At 50.8% G+C, this 19,979-nt stretch overlaps 2 protein-coding genes across 11 annotated transcripts in view; one reads left to right on the top strand and one right to left on the bottom strand.

Annotated features, from left to right (window-relative positions):
• PML (PML nuclear body scaffold) overlaps window positions 1-1,453 on the bottom strand; it is a gene marked incomplete at its 3' end in the record, with an annotated part of 43,013 nt that extends 41,560 nt beyond the window's left edge. The window contains 1 exon segment of the mRNA XM_045163782.1: window positions 1,191-1,453. Coding sequence (XP_045019717.1) covers window positions 1,191-1,325 — 135 coding nt within the window.
• STOML1 (stomatin like 1) lies at window positions 1,083-19,452 on the top strand. 10 transcript variants are annotated; one of them, XR_006546958.2, is made up of 9 exons: window positions 4,135-4,547; window positions 5,843-5,949; window positions 7,199-7,348; window positions 7,648-7,851; window positions 10,783-10,978; window positions 11,430-11,642; window positions 12,163-12,489; window positions 18,432-18,494; window positions 19,230-19,452. XR_006546958.2 is itself a non-coding variant. In XM_025271359.3 (7 exons), exons 3-7 carry the CDS (start codon window positions 7,220-7,222, stop codon window positions 12,354-12,356), a joined length of 936 nt encoding a protein of 311 aa, XP_025127144.2. In that variant the 5' UTR covers window positions 1,083-1,101; window positions 5,843-5,949; window positions 7,199-7,219; the 3' UTR covers window positions 12,357-13,100. The 10 variants fall into 10 exon arrangements, 8 of the variants coding, with proteins under 8 accessions (XP_025127144.2, XP_025127140.2, XP_025127139.2 ...); XR_006546959.2 differs by lacking the exon at window positions 18,432-18,494; XM_025271359.3 differs by lacking the exons at window positions 4,135-4,547; window positions 18,432-18,494; window positions 19,230-19,452 and adding an exon at window positions 1,083-1,101 and having other exon boundaries at window positions 12,163-13,100.
• The last annotated feature ends 527 nt before the right edge of the window (window positions 19,453-19,979 follow it).

Below are 19,979 nucleotides of genomic sequence, written 5' to 3'. Positions count from 1 at the left end.
AGGCAACGGCACCCCACTCCAGTACTCTCGCCTGGAAAATCCCATGGAAGGAGGAGCCTGGTAGGCTGCAGTCCATGGGGCCACTAAGAGTAGGACACGACTGAGTGACTTCACTTTCACTTTCTCTTTCATGCATTGGAGAAGGAAATGGCAACCCACTCCAGTATTCTTGCCTGGAGAATCCCAGGGACGGGGAGCCTGGTGGGCTGCCGTCTATGGAGTCGCACAGAGTGGGACACGACTGAAGCGACTTAGCAGCAGCAGCAGCAGGGGTAAGAGGAGAATGCGGAGCTTAAAGGGTACAGATTTTGTTTCAATGAAAAAATTCTGAAAACAGACTGTGGTGATGGTTACAAACATTGTGGAATGCATTTAATGCCACTGAATTGTACACCTAGAAACAGATAAAACATACATAACATAATACAGTACCTGGCACGTGAGAAATACTCAAACATGTTAAGTAGTATTGTAAATATTATTTCTAGGTGTTATAATGCAACTAATAAAAGTTAATGCAATATGGTATTATTTGTACTTTCATGAAGGAGAGTAAAAAGGGCCTGGAAGAAAACAGAGCAAGTGATCTAAGCATTTCCTTTGGGGGTGGGGAGTTTGTGCAGGAAAAGACCAGTAAACCTCTAAAAACCCCTCCGGATGGGGGTTAAGGGAGCACGGTGCTCCAGGAAGAGGATTCAAGAAGCTTCCTAGAGGAGAAACCACAGGAACCCTGAGCCTTAGCCAAAACACCTCTCTCCCACTTTCTGATCTGGGAACAAGGGTTCTGGCTTTCCACATCTGGCGCCATGTCCGGGGTTGCCAGGCGCGTGCGATAAGACTACTACCTCCATTTTCCTTAACAGGTGGTCCTTCATCTAAGGTAGGGGATAAGAGGCACGTCACCAGCTTGGGCGGAAGAGTCTGTTACGCAGTGCCACTCACCTTCAGGATCACCCCGCAGCTCGTGGAGAATCGCAACCCAGAGAGACCTCTCCCCTCAAACTCATGCTGGTCCCCTTTTCTACTTTCCACGACCCCTAACCCAGCCGAAAAGGTCAGGACCCTCGCACCTGGTCTCCCTTCTTTGCGTCATTTTTCAAGGTACTTGGTCAAGTTCCCCAGTCCCCCCATTCCACCGACCATACCTAATTAACAAAGCCCGAACCCCATCTCCCCAAACGCAGTAGTACCTCTGTGGGGCTGTCGCTGTGGCTGGACTGGTGGCCTTCGGAGAGTGACTCCGGGGGAGGCATGCTGGGGGAGTGGGGCAGTGCGGGGTCCTGCTGGGGCCCCGGAGATCCGGCAGGTTCCGGATCCTGCTGCATGGAATCCAGCGCAGTTTCGATTCTGTTTCGCTCTTCGAGAGTGGAGAAACTGAACCGGAGGCAGGCGCCAGAACACTGAGCTCCCGGAGCAGCCCTAAAGGGGAGGTGCCAGCTCAGGGCCCGCCTCCCAGAGGAAGTGAGAGACTAGCTACCGGCGGTTCTAGGGTCGGAGAGGCTGGCCCAGGGTCCTGAAGACACGCCCAGAGCGGTGAGGAGGGAGAAAAGAGCAGTCACACGCAGGACAGTGGCAGAACTGATGTTTGTGCAGGATGGAGGCCGTCCCTGCCCTCGGCTTGGAATCTTTCATTCAGCTCACACTGGCACAGCTTCGTGCTAGCCCTCAGCTGGGAGCAAAAACCACACAGCCGGGCCACGCATGGCTCCTACTTTGGAAAAAAAGTGAAAGTGTTAGTCTTCTGCCGTTAGTCTTCTAGTTGTGTCCAACTCTTTGGGACCCCATGGACTGTCGTCTTCTAGGCTCCTCTGTCCATGGGATTCTCCAGGCAAGAATACTGGAGTGGGTAGCCATTCCCTTCTAAAGGGGATCTTCCCTACCCAGGGATGGAACCCAGGTCTCCTGCACAGCAGAAAGATTCTTTACTGTCTCAACCACCCCAGATCTAATGGAGGAGCAGGCCCCCAAAGGGAGATTTTCACAGTGTTGAGACTGGCTGGACAGGAGATCACTCAGCTGGGGGTTGAAGTGATGGTTGGAATTTGCCAGGGATTCAGAGGCTGGGGATGGGTAGGCGACACTTTAAACCGAGAGAACAGCATATGCAAAGCTATGGAGATTTGAAACAGAAGCTGTTTCGAAACTAGTTTTGAAAAAAGCAACCCGTTTTGGTTATTTTCAGATTCAAGAGGGGACCCATGCATGATGTCAGACCAAGATGGGCTGGGCAAGATGATAGCTAAGGAGATGGACCAGGGCTATGGACAACAGAGAGTTGGTGAAGGGTTTGAAAACAAGGAACCATGTCCATTGTGTATATTGGGACAGTCTCTCTGACAACCTAGGGCCAGGTGGTCTGGGACAGTGGCTGTGGGATGAGAGGAGGGACCTGAGTCAGACACTGGGAGGACTCTGAGTGGAGATGAGGGCATCAGGATGATGTCTAGTGTGACAGCTGGAAGGGCTGGTGGATCTGAGGCAGTAGGGAATGGGGAGAGCTGGTGGGCAGGTATGAGAAAAGTGAGGAAACAGCAAGTTAGCAATGGGTCAAAGGAGAAGCTCCAGCTCTCAGCTGGTGAGGGGAGAAGGTACAGCTCCAGGTGGCACCACTGGGCCAGTCTCCTGTCTTCAAACCTCAGTGCATTCCAATCATTGTGATGATTCCCATGGACCCATTTTGTGTTCAGTTCCAGTTTGGGACAGATTAGAAGGGCGGTGACAGGACCTTGCTCTTGTAAAACTTTAATAGTTGGGGGTGGGGTGAACTTATAGTTCAGGGTGGGGGTGGGAGGATAGGGGAGAACTAACTTCCTAGGGACAGTGCAAAAACCTCAAGAGCCTACTGCATGCACCTTGCTGCTTGATTAGTGCCCCCAGGGCTTTAGAACCAGGCTATGAAGCTAGGAAAAGCCAAAGATGGTAAGCAGCCATTTGCAGAAGGGACCTGGAAGTGGACTATGGCTGAGGGGCCTTTGGAGGCAGGACCGGCATGTGCGGAACATAAAAGCTCTATTAATTTCTTTGCCCACTTTGGAACACAACCTGCCTTGTAGGAAATTGATATTTGTTGGTATACAGAGTAAATTCACCTTTTGCATTTTGTTTTCTCAAGCCAGGGAGAAGCAATTTACCTCTGGGTACCTGGATTGTGGGGTGTGCTATTTCAGCATCTGTAAGACTGAGGGTCTGTGATGCTCGGGAGGGCTGCCCTGGGATAGCACTATGCAATCCCCTTCTTTACTCTGCCATGTTCCCTGAGATCTGCACACAGAATTTCTTTCTTTTTGTGCCGAAGCTCAGGCCCTTCTGCCCCAGGTTGACCCACAATGACCTGGTTACCCCTTCATTCAACAGATAAGCACTGACATCCTCTCTGTGCCAGGCCCTGCTTGCTGGGCTTTGTTGTTGTTCAGTCGCTCAGTCATGTCCGACTCTTTGCTACCCCATGGACTGCAGCACGCTAGGCTTCCCTGTCCTTCACCATCTCCCAGAGTCTCCTGGAGCTTGCTCCAACTCATGTCCATGGAGTTGGTGATGCCATCCAACCATCTCATCCTCTGTCGTCCCCTTCTCCTACTACCTTCAATCTTTCCCAGCATCAGAATCTTTTCTAATGAGTGGGCTCTTCGCATCAGGTGACCAAAGTAATGGAGCTTCAGGGATACAAACAGGAATAATTTGCTGATCATGCCTTGGAGAAACCCTAAAGGCAACCTTCCCCAAATCCGTCCAGAGTTTGTTAGTTTATGCTGAGAAGGCTGGTAGCATTTCTTTGCTTCTGGAGAAGATTCAGCTCCTGAAAACTCCCTTACAAAGCTCAGTTTCTCTTCCTGCTCCTTTTCTAAGACCTAGTGGGAAAAGATGTAGGAGGAGCGTACCGCTGCGGGCCTCCAGGAACACTTGACTACCCTTCCTCCCAGCCCCGCGATCGCAGTTCGGTCCTCCCAGCGCAGGGGGCGCTATGCAACGGTGCGAGCCGGGCTCGGTCGGCCTCCTCCGGCACTCGGGCCGCCTCCACCCCTCCCCCGGCAGCACAGGCGAAACCGGAAGCGGCGGCCAGCGGGGGCGGGGCAGTGTAGCGGCTGGCTGGTCAAGCCCCGCTCTTCCCTGGGGTGCGGGGCGTGCCCTCTGTTGGGAACCATGCTTAGCAGGTCTGGGTATCGGGCTCTGCCTTTGGGGGACTTTGACCGTTTCCAGCAGTCGAGCTTCGGCTTCCTGGGCTCGCAGAAGGGCTGCTTGTCCCCGGAGCCGGGCGGCGTGGGGCCGGGGGCCGGTGAGTGGCCGCCCAGCGCAGCGGATCCGAGGGAGATCAGCAGGCACCCCCGAACTCTCTGCCTCTCGGGAGTCAGCGTGTCTTGCGTCCTCGCAGCCTAAGAGGAGGGACCGAGAGGGGTTTTCCACGATGTGGAGAAGGGCTTGGATCAGGCGCTGGGACACTACCGCCCATCCGCCCTTCTTAGAGCTACGGGGCGGCAGCACTGGAGCTCTCGCATCTTCCAAGAAGCCTCGCCCCACCTCGTTTCTTCTTGGCATTTATCAGCCCAAAGGTTTCAGGTTTCCGTTTTGCCCAGAAAGAAACTAAGGTCAAGGTATAGGAGGTCACCAGCACGCCAAGAGCACCTGGTCGCCGAGAAGTGGCAGAATCTTCACCTCAGGGGACACCTAGATTTCTCAAGCTTGAGTATCTGCCGGTTTCCTGGTGGAGATGCGCAGGCCAAAAAGGAAGGCCCTTAGATGCCTGTCGTGCCTTCCCAGGCCCTGTTTTTCTCCAAAGCCTTGAGTAATTCCCTTGACCCAGAGGTCAGATCCCACATGCCTCAGGCTGACAACCAAACCCCAGAGGATTCCGTGTTCTGTGACCCCCTGTAATGAGAGCTGCCCCTATCCAAGAGTTCTTTTCCTGCTGGGGCCACATGGATCAGAAAGAAGCAGGAAAGGAGATTTAGTATTGCGGTGCTCAGAGAACCCAAAGGGTGTGGTGTTCCTGGAAGGGTGGAGCAGAGGATTCTGTCTGCTTCCAGTTCAGGGTTGGGAGAGGATCCCTAAGATCCTGGGATTTTCTCAGCTTTCAATCCCATCCTGGGGTTCTCATTCACCCGGAGCTTCAGCCAAGTCTTTCCTTCCTAGTCCCCCTCCCCCACCTTTCTTCTGAAGCTGCTTCAAGTGAAGCGTGCATTTTGATGGTCATTAGAACATTAAAGTGTGGTGAAGAATAAATTGTAAGCTAAGAAAGAACATCTTAGCCCTCATCTCTGGCATCTGTTTAAGAGCCATGGACGCTTTACCTGTTTTGGTTAACGCATTACTTCCAAATTGAAAGCACACTTCGGGCCAATAGTGGAGGAGGTGTTAAGCCAGCAGCGTTCAGTTCAACCTAGCATTTGTTTACAGATGCTGAGTTCCTCCTGGGTTTACCAGAAGTGGGAGGCGGTTTAAATCAGACAAAAGGATTGACTCCTGCTCAGCCCAGTGAGGAGAGCGGAGCTGTCCTGTGATTAACTTCTCAGTTCCAATGACTGCTGCCTTGCAGAGAATGGGCTTTGTGAGGTTGGGACTTGGAACAAATTGATTCTGATATGTGGGAGGAAGGAACAGCCCTTAACTAGCTCCTGCCCACAGATACGGAGTTAGTATTAGGCAAGGCAAGTATTTGATGGTCTTTAGGGCACTCCAGTGAAATGAAACACTGTGAGTTAGGAAAGAACATCTTAGCTCTGAGAAGGAAGGAGCCACTGAAAGGGGAGGTGGGCAAAAGGTGCACTTGACTGAGTTCACTCAGCCGGCAGCTGTCATGCCAGACGCAGTTGGCATTTCTTGACTGTCTCTGCTCTCTTGTCCCCAGATGCACCTCAGAGCTGGCCCTCCTGCTTCTGCCATGGCCTCATCAGTTTCCTGGGGTTCTTGCTGCTGCTGATCACCTTCCCCATTTCTGGTTGGTTTGCCCTGAAGGTAAGGCTGGCTGGGTCAGTCCCCAGAGTGGTTGGGCCACACTGAGAGCTTTAACATTGGTGCATGAATTTCCCATCCTCTGCCCACTTCCTCTAAGTATTATCACACCTCTGTGAAATGGGCGCAGATGGTAAAGAATTTGCCCGCAATGCAGGAGTCCTGGGTTCAATTCCTGGGTTGGGAAGATCTCCTGGAGAAGGGAATGGCACTCCACTCCAGTATTCTTGCCTAGAAAATTCCATAGACAGAGGATCTTGGTGGGTTACAGTCCATGGGGTCGCAAAGAGTCGGACATGACTGAACAACTAACACTGTGAAATGGGCTGGACAAGAATTGTTCATTCTCAGCTTTCAGATGAGGAAACTGAGGCTCAACTTTACTGGGAGCCAGTAAGTGGCAGAAACAAGTCTTCCCAAATGCCCAAGTTTAGGGGTCTGAACACAGGTGGTAAGGTGCACACAAATATCTTCTTCCTTTTGGGTTAAGCTAAGTTAGAAATGAAAAACACTCAACCTGGCCCAGAAAGTGATGAGTAAAAGGAATTTCAGCCTCGTTTTCAACAAGGGATGGGACAGAAGGGAAAGGATGAGCTAGAGTAGATGCTCACACCTGAGAGCTGCAGTGGAGGTGGAAGCTGACCCTCATGCAGCCCCAGACAACAGTCACCATCTCTGGAAAGTTTAGGGTTTGGGTGGTCTGCAAGGGAGTCCTTCCTTAGAAGGCCCTAAATCCTAATCCTAAAACTGCCACTGAAACAAATATCTGTGACCTTGGGCAAGTCACTGCCTCTCTGAGCCATCATTTCTCATTTGGGTATATTTCCTTCCTTGAGGACTCCAGGAGCCTGAAGCTGGCAAAGCCCTTCCCTCAGGGTCGCTATTAGAGCAGCCCAGCTTATCCCTTGACTAAGACAAGGGCAGACAGTTTCCTGGTTTGAGTCATGTTTAGCTTTAAACCACACAGGTAAAAGGTTTCACAGATAATCAAGTCAGTACAGTATCGTAGTTGAGAGCATGGCTTTTGGAGTTACTCAGAACTGCCTTCAAATCTTGCCTGTTTCACTTGGGGGCTTTGTGGTTTTTACGCAAGTCAGTTAACCTCTCAGAGCTTGGTTTTTTTAATCTGGAAATAGAGCTAAGGATCCCTGACCCTGAACCTGAGGGAGAGACGTGGGGGAAAGACCTGGGCAGACATAATTGTAAGCATCAGCTCAGTGCTTTTGACCCTTTCCCTTGCTGTTACGAGCAGGTCGTGCCCACCTATGAGCGCATGGTCGTGTTTCGACTGGGCCGGATCCGCACCCCTCAAGGACCCGGTATGGTTCTGCTCCTGCCCTTCATCGACTCTTTTCAGAGGGTAGATCTGAGGACACGAGCCTTCAGTGTTCCTCCCTGCAAGGTGAGGGGCTTCTTGGCTCCCCTGGATAGAGGGAGTGGGGAGCTTGTGCTGGGTGTGTTGTGGATGTCAGTACCTTGGCCTGCGAGTAGCCATCAGGGCTGAGGGGTGGGGAAGACACCAGAAAAAGGAGGAGGGAGGCTGGGAGGACATCCTTGCTCTATATAGCGAACCCCCTGCACTTGGGGTTACCATTTTGTTCTCGAGGAGCCAGTGGCCAGGCAAGTGGGTCAGGTTAGGTGGTCTCAGTGGGCCTGGCCTCCCTGCAGCCCCTGCCCCTCTTTCCTGGCCTCTCCTAACAGTTGGCCTCTAAGGATGGGGCTGTGCTGTCCGTGGGGGCCGATGTCCAGTTCCGCATCTGGGACCCGGTACTGTCGGTGATGACAGTAAAGGACCTGAACACAGCCACACGCATGACAGCCCAGAATGCCATGACCAAGGCCCTGCTCAAGAGGCCCCTGCGAGAGATCCAGATGGAGAAGCTCAAGATCAGCGACCAACTCCTGGTAGGCAGCTCTGCCCCGGGCAGAGTTCCGTGGCTGGCACGTGGGCCCGGCTCTGCCTGCACTTTCGCATAGCACCAGATCACTCTGGGCCTCAGTTTACCTTGTGTCCCAAGAGTGTAATAACTTGTGAAGAGTCAGTGGTCTTGGTGGGACTGTCAGCTGAGGAATGGAAGATGGGCACAGACCATAGCGATCTCGGGGAAACCAGGCCTGAGAGGTGAAGGGGCTGGGCCAAGGGAGTGGCCTTGAGTCTTGCCGCTGACTGCCTGAGGTTTCACTCTTCACTGCCCCGCAGGCATTGCCATGACAACGCTGGGCCTCAGGGGCACTGAGTGGCCTCCTGGCGGGCAGGTGGGTGACAGGAGCAGGGGCCTTCCTGGCCCAGTCACCTTCTGGGGAATTCCATACTCCCCAAGGCAGCATGTGCATTTTTGTGGTTTTGTGTTCTTTGTTCTGGGTCTTTTTGCTGCCTCTTTTCTGAGCGTGAGCAGTTACACTGGAATTCACCTCAGATCCCTCCTGTGACAAGAGGGGTTGAAATACACATGTGAGGGCATGTCACCTGCTCCTCATGCTCACCTCAGGCTTTCTCCCATGTCCTGGCAGGGGACCGTGGGTGAAGTTTCTCCTCGTTCCCCTAGGTTCTGCCTTCCCTAGGGTTAGAAGACAGGGACGGGAGTGAGTAATGCCATTCCTGGAGGTTCCAGTCCCTTCAGGAAATGAATCAACTGGCTGAAATTCCCAAGAAAATTCTATTTGTGATAGTAACAACACGCATAGCATTTTGGCTGCCTCAGTGTATCTCAGCTTTGCATTTTGCTGCACAAAGGCTAGTATCACTCTTTTATTTTGGAGGAAGGAAATCAAGGCTCAGAAGTTATTTGACTTGCCCCTAAGAGCCGTGGTCAAGGGCAGAGCTGGGCCAGAGCCAGATCAGCTGCCCCTGCCCTCTGTCCACTGCTTGGTCTTACACAAATCAGATTTTGTTCTTGGCCTTTGTTTTTGGCCTTGCTGCACATGACTTTGGTACAACAAAGCCAAGAGAGGCCATTTGGGGGTGTGAGTCCCATACCAGGGCATTAGAGTCCTTTAGGGCCATTACCCAGACTCACTTAGCTCCTGGCAAAGTGGATTCAGCACCTGGATAAAATCAAATTTTAGGAAATCCACCACCTTCGGCAAGGCCTGGTTCAGACATCGGTCTCTCGTTTTCACTCTTCCATCTGCCTGTTTTGCACCTGGAGGGATTGCGCGCTTCCCACCTCTCCCTTGCTGGGCCCTCTTAGCTGCTTACCCACTTGTGCCTGCTGCTTTACCCCTCCCGGCCCCTACTGCTGGCCCCACCCCCACCCATCCCTCTGCAGCAGGCCTTGCCTCTTGATCCTCGGAGAAAGCACTCTAGGGTGAGAACTCTTCCAGCCTCCTCCAGCGTCACCCCTTGAAGCTCATCTACCTCTGTGCTGTTTTCCTGCCTCCCTGGAAGCATCTGGTTCCTCTGCACTGCCCAGTGCTCGGGGCCCAGGACTCGGCTCCCTCCCTCTGCTCATCCTCTTCTTGCCTTTCTGCATGCTCTCCCTTTCTCCCACACCCCTTCTAGCTCTTCACCCCTCTCTTGCCTTTCCTTCCTCCCTTCCTGTTGTTACTCTAGGCTCCCCTAGGCTCCTAAGACTGACGTCACTGCCCACCCCACAGTGACCTCCTCTTGCCAGCACGGGAGCACTTCTCAGTCCTTCCCCACGTCACCTGGAGGCAGCCTTGGACTCGATGGGCGCGTCCTGGTCTTATTATTGGATCCCCTGTTTGCTCTGAATTCCATTATTCCACACTCCTGGTTACTCCCTGTCCTCCTGTTTCCGGGTTTCCCTCAGTGGTCTCTTTTCCCCTGTGATCCCCCTGGGGCTGTTTGCTACTTCTGGACACTAATTATTCACGACACTCTGATCCAGTCCCATTCTGTCCTGCTTCCTGGACCTACTTACCCAGTTGTAGTTGGCGGTCCCGTAGATATCTCAAGCTTAATGTATTTAAAAATACCTTGTTTCTTCCCTAAAGGAATACTCATCATTCCTTCCCTCCCACCCCCACATCTGTGCCTTCGTCTATGTGTGCTTTCTGGGTGAATGCCCACACTCATGATCTGTGCAAGAACTCTCATCAGAAACCTGGCTCCCCCTGCTCCTCACCACCCTTCCGCTTTTTGCACGCTCAGGCAGCCGAGAAGCCCAGTGGTGCCTTTTCTCTAGTGTCCTCTGTAGCTTAGAGTCTAAGAGCTGTGCCCCTCCGCCATGTGTCTCGGCTCAAAGCCGCCTCTGCCTGACACTGCGTCTGTGTAACTTTTGCCTGCAGTTTGAAACACCATCCTACCTGGTCTCCCTCCATCCTCAACCCCTCCAGTCCAGCGTCCACATAGCAGCCAAGAGAATCTTTGCAGCTAGGAAGACTGCTCTGTCACTTTGCTGCTAAACTCCTCTCGGGGCCCCCTTGTGCCTCAGAGTAAGTCCAAATGAGAGAGGGCAGCCACCTCTGCCTCCTTGGCTGTCTCCAGTGTCCCAGCCCGTGCTTGAGGGTCCGGCTACATGGAGCTGTGGTTACTCGCAGTTCCCCGAACGTTCGAGGTGCTCCTCTCTGGGCTTCGTCACATGCTGTTCCTGTTGTCTGGAAGGGTCCTCCTTCATGCCCCTTCACCTGGGTAACTCCTCCTCCTCCTCCTAGCATCACCCCTTCCTGCCTGCCCCACACCCTCCCCTGGTGCACACTACAACTTTCCATGGCTGCGTTGTAATTGCCCTCTGCCTCCGTCCAGGCTGGGCACTTCTCAAGGGCTGGCCTGGTACCTCATGGGTCACCGTGGCCATACCAACCTGCCTAAAGAAGGTGCTCTGGATGGGACCTTTGTGGAATGAGTGCCATGTCTCCCCACACTTCCTGCAGCTGGAGATCAACGATGTGACCAGGGCCTGGGGGCTGGAGGTGGACCGCGTGGAGCTGGCAGTGGAGGCCGTGCTCCAGCCACCCCAGGACAGCCCAGCAGGGCCCAGCCTGGACAGCACCCTGCAGCAGCTGGCCCTCCACTTCCTGGGAGGCAGTGTGCCTTCAGTGGCAGGAGGCACCCCGCGCCCTGGACCAGGTGAGGAGCCTCAGGGAAAGGGTGGTTCCCCCCGCCGGGCGTTCAGCTTCGCGTCCAGCACAGACTGAGCTTTGCCTCTTGTTCCTTTAACCAAGCGCCTTGTGCAGTGCACACCCTGCCCGGCTGTTCCAGCCACCCCGATTCTAGAACCAGAACTAAGGTAATGAGAAGAGTCTGAGTGTGCGGAGGCCTTTGGGAGCCTCCATGGGAGGAAGCAACAGCATCCGGAAGAGAGTTTAAGACTCAAGGCTGGAGTGATTTAGAGATGGGGGTTGGGGTTATGGCTAGAAACTCAAGGGCAGCCTCTTAGCAGAGGAGGAAACTGAATGCAGGCTGCAGGGGATGTAAGAGAGAGCGCTGTGAAGGCACGAGGGCCACCATCATCCTGACCTTGGCAGCGCACTGACTTCCTTCTCTCTGCCTCCCTCCCCCATCCCGTTTCCACCACCAGCAGATACCTTGGAGATGGTGAGCGAAGTTGAGCCATCTGCCCCTCACGGGGGTGCTGGGCCCAGCCCCAAGCAGCCTGTGGCCGAGGGGCTGCTGATGGCTCTGCAGCCCATCCTGTCAGAGGCCCTGGTCAGCCAGGTCGGGGCCTGCTACCAGTTCAACGTCGTCCTGCCCAGCGGCCCCCAGAGCATTTATTTCCTGGATCTCACTGCAGGTGCCACTGCCCTCCCTGACCTCTCCTTCCCTGCCGGGGCTGCTCGTAGCCCCACCACCTGTGGTCCTTTTCAGACCAGGCCCTACCCCTGCCAGCAGTTTAGGGCAAACCCATAGCTGTCAGGAGGTCAGATGCCATTTGCAGGCAGTGACTGCCCAGGCCTTGGGCTCCCTGTCCCATCCCCATGAGCAGGACCGCCCGGCTGGCCCAGCTGCCTGGACCAAGAGCCCTGCACACGTTGCAGGCCTGTTCGTGCCAGGCTCTGTCTGAGCGCATTTTGCGCATCATGTCACCTACTTCTCATCATAAACCCGTGACTTAGTGATTACTATCATCCTCATCTCACCAGTTTGGAAACTGAGGCTCTGAGTGGTCAGTCAGTAGGACTTGAACCCTGGGTATTAGCACCTGAGCTCCTAGCCACTCTTCCCACCCTTCCCAGTGGGACGTGCTGACCTCTTCTACCCCCTGTAGCATTGCTGTCCCCCCCACTGATTCTCAGTTTTCTTTCTCCCCACAGGGCAAGGGAGGGTGGGACGCGGAGTGCCTGATGTCATCCCCGACGTGGTGGTGGAGCTGTCTGAGGAGGACCTGTGGTCCCTGTTGTGCAGGGAGCTGCGGCCCCTGGGGGCCTACATGAGTGGGCGGTTGAAGGTGAAGGGTGACCTGGCCGTGGCCATGAAGCTGGAGGCTGTCCTCAAGGCCTTGAAGTAGCAGGTTTGGCTGCCTGTCAGTAGCCCGGCCCCGAGCCGGGCACCAAGCCAGGGAGACCTCTTGGAGGCGGAGGCCCTGGCTCTGCACCTTGGATTGTTGAAGCCCTGAGGAGTGTCAGACCCAGCGGGAGACAGTGAGTGGAGGCTGGGAGACACTGGGGCTAGGAGAGGCTGAGTCAGGCAGCCCTGCCCTTCTCATCCACAGCGGTTCTCTCAGCAAGCATTTGCTATCCTGGTCCCCTGCCGAGTGCCCTACCTGAACTGGGTACACAGGCAGTGACAGGAGAGCCAGGCCTGCCCTGCTCCTCTGGCGACCTGGCTGGAGAGGAGGGGCTGACGGAAACAACCCAACAGCAGCTGGTTTGGTCCTGGTGTGAGGGATCTCTGCATGTGACTCAGGCTCCAAGTTCCAGAAGAGGGGGTCAGAGAGGGGGATCAGAGCAGCTCGGGGAGGGAGAGAGAAGGGACCAAGCAGAGGTCCCTGCATTGGGAGGGATCTGAGATTGGGCTCGGTCTGCTTTGCTGATTGCAGTCCAGGCTCAGACTGGGGGGTGGTGGGGGGGAGAAGCGGGGCAGGGCGGCGTCTCCCTGGCCCTGCTCCTGAGGGTGTCTTGACTCATCTCCCAGCCTCAGTCTTGCATGCCCGATGGGCTGGGGCCAGGGCAGCATGACAGAGAGCCCTGCTGTTCCTGTGCTTCTTACCAGAGGTTTGAAAACCTCAAATAAATGTGCTGTTTACAATGTATCTGGAGAGAAATACGGGTCATGAGGGTGGGGAAGAGGGCTCTGAGGTGATGTCCGTGCTGCCAGCCTGGGACCCAGGCCCTGAAGGGTGACCCGAGCCCCAACAGTGCTCTGGAATCACCCACAGTTCCCCTTCCTGACAAGGGCCTGAAAGCAGGCAGGAGCAGGCACTCTGTTCCTCTTTATAGTCTGGGGAGAGGTTTGCAGGAAGGATGTGGGTGTCGAGCAAACCGTTCATCCAGCGAAGGGCAGGGGCTCCTGTCACACTCGAGGGGAGACGGAGCTGCCATCACCTGCCCCTCCTGCTGTACGCCTGGTCAGTGTTTCCCCATTGGTCCGGCCCAAACCCCAGGGACCCCAGAGAATGAGGGCCTTAGACATCTTGAGTTCTAAGGAATGAATCTCACATCCCAGAGAGGCTTGTGAAAAAGAAACCCACAGAAATTCGAGCCTCCTCTTTGAGGAACAGCCTCTGGCTTGTCCTCTGGCACTAAGCCTTCCCTGACAGGGCCCTGTCCAGCTGCTTTGGCACCAGGCTCCATCCAGTTTACCCTTGGGTCCCTGCCAGTGCCCGCCTTGGCCCTCCTCTTGTAGGTCCTCCTGGAGTAGACCAAACTGCCACTGGGTTCAGGTTTCAGCCCCAGGGCCCCTCCCTGAAGGACCAGAGCCCAGGCTGCTGACCCCTCCCTGTCCCTCTCTCCACTGCTCTGGAGGCTGCCCAGCTGGGAACTCCTGTTCAAAAGCCTTCCCTCCAATCCCCACCTCCCATGAGCCCTGGGGGCCTGGGCTCGCCCACTGCTTCGGGGCTGTCTTCGTGCCCATTCCCCACTGTTTCTGTTACTGTTCTTGTGTGAGTGTCCGCCCTCCCTGCTGGACTTTGAGCTTCGTGCCTGAGCCATCCATCATTGTTCTTCCGCGGCTGCTGCACACAGCGCCCCACAGGGTGAGAGGGGAAGCCCCAGGCGCCTTCCTCGTTAGAGCTTAAGGGAAATCGAAACTCAGATTTTCTTTGTGGGTGTCAGAGGAGCAGCATCACCAGGGGAAACTGAAACTTATAGATGTCTGTGTGGGTGGAGAGCAGAATCTGCTGCCAGCTGTTAATGCCCTCATCCCATCGAGGGGAACTCATTCCTTGGCGAGGCCAGCGCTCCAGGACAGGGAGCCCACAGGCTCAAGGCCTCCGGGCTTCGGAGGACCCAGCAGACTCGGCAGTCCCTGGGGGTAGGGGTGCAACGAGGGGCACCTAACGGGGCCAGGGTGTGAAGGGGCGGGGGAGGAAAGGGTGTCCATCAGAGAAAGCTTTCTGAGGAGTTGATGCCCAAGACTCACAGTTTACATGGAGATGAGAGAAGAAAGGAAATGCGGGAGACACTTGGCAGAGGGGAGAGTCCCTGTGAGGCCACAGGAAGGGTAGCAGACACCTCCGATTTGGGGAACTGGGACCTAAAGTCTGAGGGGGGATGTGTGCAGGGATTTTGTAGTAGTAACTGATACTGCCTGCCAGCTATGCCCCTCTACTGCATTAGACACTTCCTGTATTTGTTTCCCCAAGGTAACCCGAAGAAGAATGATAACTAAAACAGTTACGTGATGCTTTTCTATATATATAATGTATTATTCTGATATTATTTTTTAAATAAGTATTTAATGTTGAAGAGAGAAGTTTAAAAAGGCAAGCTATGAAAATTGTCCCTCATACTCTTGACTCCATCCACGTAGTTTCAAACAGATATCCTCTGGTATTAGTTTCCAAGTTCTTCTTCCAGAAGCTGGGCTTTGGGGATTTCCCTGGTGGCCCAGTGGTTAAGACTCTGTGCTTCCACTGCCGAGGGTGCAGGTTCAGCCCCTGGCCAGGGCGCTAAGATCCCACATGCTGTGCTGCACAGCCAAAAAAAATGTTGGAGTTTTAAAAACATAACACTTAAGAAAATCCACATATTTTATTCTCTGGGATTTTTTTTTTTTTTTTTTACAGAAACGGCAGCATAGCAAATACAATGTTAATTTGTTCACTTAACATTGTGCTTGAGAATCTTTCCATATTTGCATACCTAGATTTCCCCTATTCAGTTTTATATGAATAGTTACATAGGATTCAGTTGTATGGGTGTATCATAGTTTATTTTACCTGGTTTGGATTGATAGACATTCAGATTATTTTTTTGTGTTTTGCTATTTCAAACAGTCATGCAGTAATAACCTTTCGCATATGCTATTGTGGTTGAAGTTCATCTGTGGGATAAAGTCCTAGAAAGGAAATTGCTAGGTCAAAGCATTTATAGTTTAATATTGCCCAAATGCCTTCTTTAGGGAGTATTCTAATTTACATTCCCATCATCAGTAAGTGAGAGTCTGTTTTTCCTCGCAGCCACGCCAACACAATGTGTTATTAAACTCTGGAATTTTTTGACAGTCCAGTAAATGAAAAAGCTCATTTCAGTGAAAAAGTAAATAAAAAAGTTCAACTTTTTAAAAAGTTGTTCAATTGTTTATTGCTTTTTAAGGTTTGGATTTTCCATTCCAGCAAAAGCACAGGGTTTCTTTTCAGTTCCAGATAAAAAGCACAGAATTTACCTTTTTAACAGATAATAGGATAAAATGCATTCATTTTTTAATACTAAAAGATGTTTACCATTTTTCACACTAAGTAGCCAGATAAATGATAATTATATTGCAAGCCATATGGAAACATGATTAATCTAAGAATATAAAAGAATTACATACAGTTTGGGGGTATACATACATATGTTTTCATCCACCTAGCCAGTCTGTGTCTTTTGGTTGGTGCATAAAATGCACCTATTTTAAATGCACTTTGACAAATGGAGCACCACGTAACCACTACCTATCAGAATCAAGATATAGAACGTTTCCATCAACTCACGTGGTTCCCTGTATCTCTTCCCATTCAATCTTCAGTCTCCCAACCCCCACCCCCAGGCCCAGGTCATCACTGATCCATCTGCTTTCTAATAACTATTGATTAAATTTCACATTTCTAGAATTTCATACAAGTGAAACCATGCCGTGTATATCCTTTTGTGTCTAGCTTCTTTCTGTAGAGCTTTTGAATCATCTGTGTTATTATGTGTACCCATAGTTTTGTTTTTTTTTTTATTGTTAGTGATACTCTGTTGTATGGATAGAGGTACAGTTTGCATATTCACCTGTTGATGGACATTTGAGTAGTTTTCAGTTTTGATTATCAAAGCTTCTCTGGACATCTATCTGTGTATGAGTCTTTGTATGGATATATGTTTTCATTTGGGTAAATACTAAGGAGTAAAACTTCTGGCTCTAGAAACCGCCAAACCAATTCCAGGATGGTTGTGCCAACACTTGGTGTTGTCAGTCATTTCCAGTGGGTCTGCCTGATGACTTTGAGCCCTTTTAGGGTGCTCATTGGGTATATGTCTTTTTTTGTGAAGTATCTGTCAGATTTTTTTCTCGCTTTAAAATCTGGCTTTATCTTATTGGTATAATATTCATATTAGTTCTAAGAGTTCTTAGTAAATTCTGGATACATGTCTTTCAGCAGGTATTTGAAATATTTTCTCCCAGACTGTAGCTTGGCTTTCTAACTTCTTAATGATTTATTTTTTAAAGCAATAGATTTTAATTTTGATGAAGTTAGTCTATACTTTTTAAAGTATTTATATATGTATTTGTGTCAGCTCTTAGTTGGGACACACGGATGGGGTCCTCATTGTCATGAGGGGTCCTCGCAGGGCACAGACTCCTTAGTCGTGGCACTCAGGCTCAGTGGTTGTGGGGTGTAGGCTCCAGAGTGGGCTAGCCTCAGTAACTGCTGCTCATGGTCTTAGTTGCTCCATAAAGCGTGTGTGGGATCAAACCTGCATCACACGGTGGATTCTTAACCACTGGACCACCAGGGAAATGCCTATAATTTTTTCTTGGTGAGAGGTTTTGTGTCCTTTCCTGGAAGTCTTTGCTCATCTTTGCTGAAGGTCTTGAAGATTTCCCCTGTGTTTTCTAGTACTTTTAGCCACAGTGCCTTAAAGTACTAGCTGAATCTATAAACTTTTAGAAGTACTTTTTTTTTTTTTAGTACTTTTAGGTCTGATCCACTTTGAGTTACTTTTTGTATATGGGGCCCCGCCCATGTGGGTATCCAGCACTTCTTGTTGAAAAGGTATATTTTCCCCATTGAATTACCTCAAAACTTGAAATTTTTCATGTCTCTTATTTTGTGTAAAGTTGAAATTTTGTAATATGTTTAAGAGCTATTGTGTTTCTTTTTCTGTGAAATGTTATTTCATGTATTTTTTTTTAGTGTTGGTTGTTTCTATTTTTGTTTTGACATCTGGAACTCTTTATACTAGAGAGATTAGTTCTTTTTGATATAAGTTGTAAAAATGTTTAACCCAATTTGTTGTTTGTAGTTTGACTTTGCTTATGATATTTTCCCATGAAATTTGACAGATGTATTTGAAATGATATATATTTTACTTTATGGCTTTTAGGTTTTAAGTCAAAAGAAAAACTTCCATTCTAAGATCATAAAGGAATTCCATGTACTTCCATTATTTTATTTTTTACATGTAATTGTTTGACAAAGCCCCTGGCATTTAAATGAGCATAAAATATAGAGAACCACATTTTTTTCAGTGCTGTGTATTTCTCTTTGCCTTGGGATCTATCTCTGGGTTTTCTGTTCTGTTCCATTTGTCTGTTCACTAAGACCACGTGGTTTTAATTATTGAGGCTTCATAAAATGTTGAATATCTATAAGATTAATTCTTTTTAATACTTCTTAAGACAGTCTTCCTGGGAATTTCCTGGCAGTCAGTGTTTAACCACTCAGCACTTTCACTGCCGAGGATGTGGGTTGACTCCTTGGTCTGAGAACTAAGATCCTAGAAGTCACCCAGCGTAGCCAAATTAAAAAAAAAAAAAAGAAAGAAATTCTTCCTGCCTATTCTTGTTGCTGTTTTAAAATAAGCTTTAGAATTACCCTAGCCTTGCCTGGAGAATCCCAGGGACGGTGGAGCATGATGGGCTGCCGTCTATGGGGTCGCACAGAGTCGGACACGACTGAAGTGACTTAGCAGCAGCAGCAGTAATTGTTTAGGGGACTTTTGTTGGTGGTCCAGTGGTTAAGACTCTTTGCTCCCAACACAGGGAACTTGGGTTCCATTTATGATTGGGGAACTAAGATCCTGCCTGCCAGTGGAGTGGTCAAAAAATTGTTTATATCTTTATGGAGACCGTATTAAATGTGTGAAATAACTCAAATAATTGCCGTCTTTATGGTACTGAGTCTTCCTGTCCATGAACTGGCATGTTTTTATGTATTTTTTTTTCCTCTTAGTGTTCTTCAGAAGTTTTGCAGTGTTCATACGGTCTTGAACATTTTTTTAAAGCTTATTCCCAGGTACTATATCTTTTCTGATACTACTATAAATGGGGTTTTTCCCTTCATTATATTATCCAATCAGTGTGCAATTTACTGCTCCGTAGGAGCTCTGTACCTTACTAACTTAATTCTTACCTTACTAACTGTATTTTTATTCATAGTACTTCAAAGTATTTCATCTTCAATATACAGTCAGATGTTGATAACTCACCTCCTCATATCAGTGCTTTAAAGTGCTTTCCCTTTTATAATTGCATTGGCTAGCATGGAGGTGGGTATTTTTAAGGTGAAAGAGAGAGGATATTATGGGGAAAGATCCAGTAGAGAGAGAGGCAGAGGGAGACTGTAGAGGAAGAGAAGGGAATGGGATCCTGAGCCCTGATGGGATTAGCTCTGGACAAAGATTGACACCTCACCTCACCTTGGAGAAAGAAGGGAGGAAGTAAGGCTGGGGGCAGGATTCTGGCACTCCTGTGCGCATGGGGGCGGGCTGGGGTAGGCGGCAGCTCCAGGGTGTTTATTAACTGAACAGTCTGCAAGGAAGAGAAGTGCCAGTGGTAAATCATTGCCACTGTGTCACTCACACAGGCCTCACTGAGTTAGCCCTTTGGTGGGGCCTCCAAGCCAAAAACCATGAAATTGAGAGTGATGAGGTGGTGGGGACTTGGGGAGGTTTGTGTATTGCAGGGGTGGAAGCTGGGAGGAGAAATTTTCTGGTTCCTCCTGGTGAGTGGTTCTTGATTCCCATCCTAGGCCAAGTGGAGTCCAGCTCCCCCAACCAGGACAGCAAGAGATGACTGGTCCACAGATGGGATGACCAAGCACCAGCAGGTCCCCAGAAGGACTTCCCAGAGGGATTTGTGGCAGGACTGGCCCCTGAACCTGTGTCTCATGGCTCCAGCCCATGACTTCCTCTTCTGTCAGTGGGACTGTGGGGCAGTGGGATTGGCTTGGAATAAAGAGGGTCTTAAGATTCTGGCTTTGTGTTGCTCCACTTAGCCTGGCTCCACCGTGTGGGGATGGGCGTGGACTGTGTGGGGGTGGGCAGAGGGGGGCATATTCCCCATCTGCTGCCCCAGATCCTCTGCCACTCAGCCAGGAGAGAGGCTGGAGAGAGAGAGAGGAAAGGAGTGAAGAGGGGAGAAAAGGAGAGGGAGGAGACTGAGGATCAAAGGGACTTGCCCACCACAGTCCTCAGCCTGGAGCTTCTTCCCCTGGACTGGGACTCCAGTGTGCTTCCACTGACTTTCCAGAGATTGGCAGTGTCCACCATATAACAGGCACCAGCAACTGGTTTTTAAAATGGACTTGTTGCAGGACTTCCCTGGTGGTCCAGTGGCTAAGACTCCAAGCCCCCTATGCAGGGGGCGAGAGTTCAATCCCTAGTTAGGAAACTAGATCCCGCATGCCACAACTAAGAGTTAGTGTGCTTCAGCTAAGATCCAGCACAGCCAAATAAATAAACACACATTAATTTTTTTTTTAAATGGACTTGTTGTGTAA

This window comes from Bubalus bubalis, chromosome 20 (genome assembly GCF_019923935.1).
Source record: "Bubalus bubalis isolate 160015118507 breed Murrah chromosome 20, NDDB_SH_1, whole genome shotgun sequence".
In the NCBI taxonomy this organism is placed as follows: Eukaryota; Metazoa; Chordata; class Mammalia; order Artiodactyla; family Bovidae; genus Bubalus; species Bubalus bubalis.
The sequence above is the reverse complement of the archived record's forward strand: the minus strand, read 5'-3'. Positions and strand labels throughout refer to the sequence as shown.

Bases quoted from the DNA above. Each gene is read 5' to 3' on its own strand.
- STOML1 (XM_025271349.3), top strand. From the start codon at position 4,403: ATGTGGAGAAGGGCTTGGATCAGGCGCTGGGACACTACCGCCCATCCG. The intron at 7,349-7,647 runs GTGAGGGGCTTC...CTCTCCTAACAG, and splicing joins TCAGTGTTCCTCCCTGCAAG to TTGGCCTCTAAGGATGGGGC. The intron at 11,643-12,162 runs GTGCCACTGCCC...TTCTCCCCACAG, and splicing joins TTTCCTGGATCTCACTGCAG to GGCAAGGGAGGGTGGGACGC.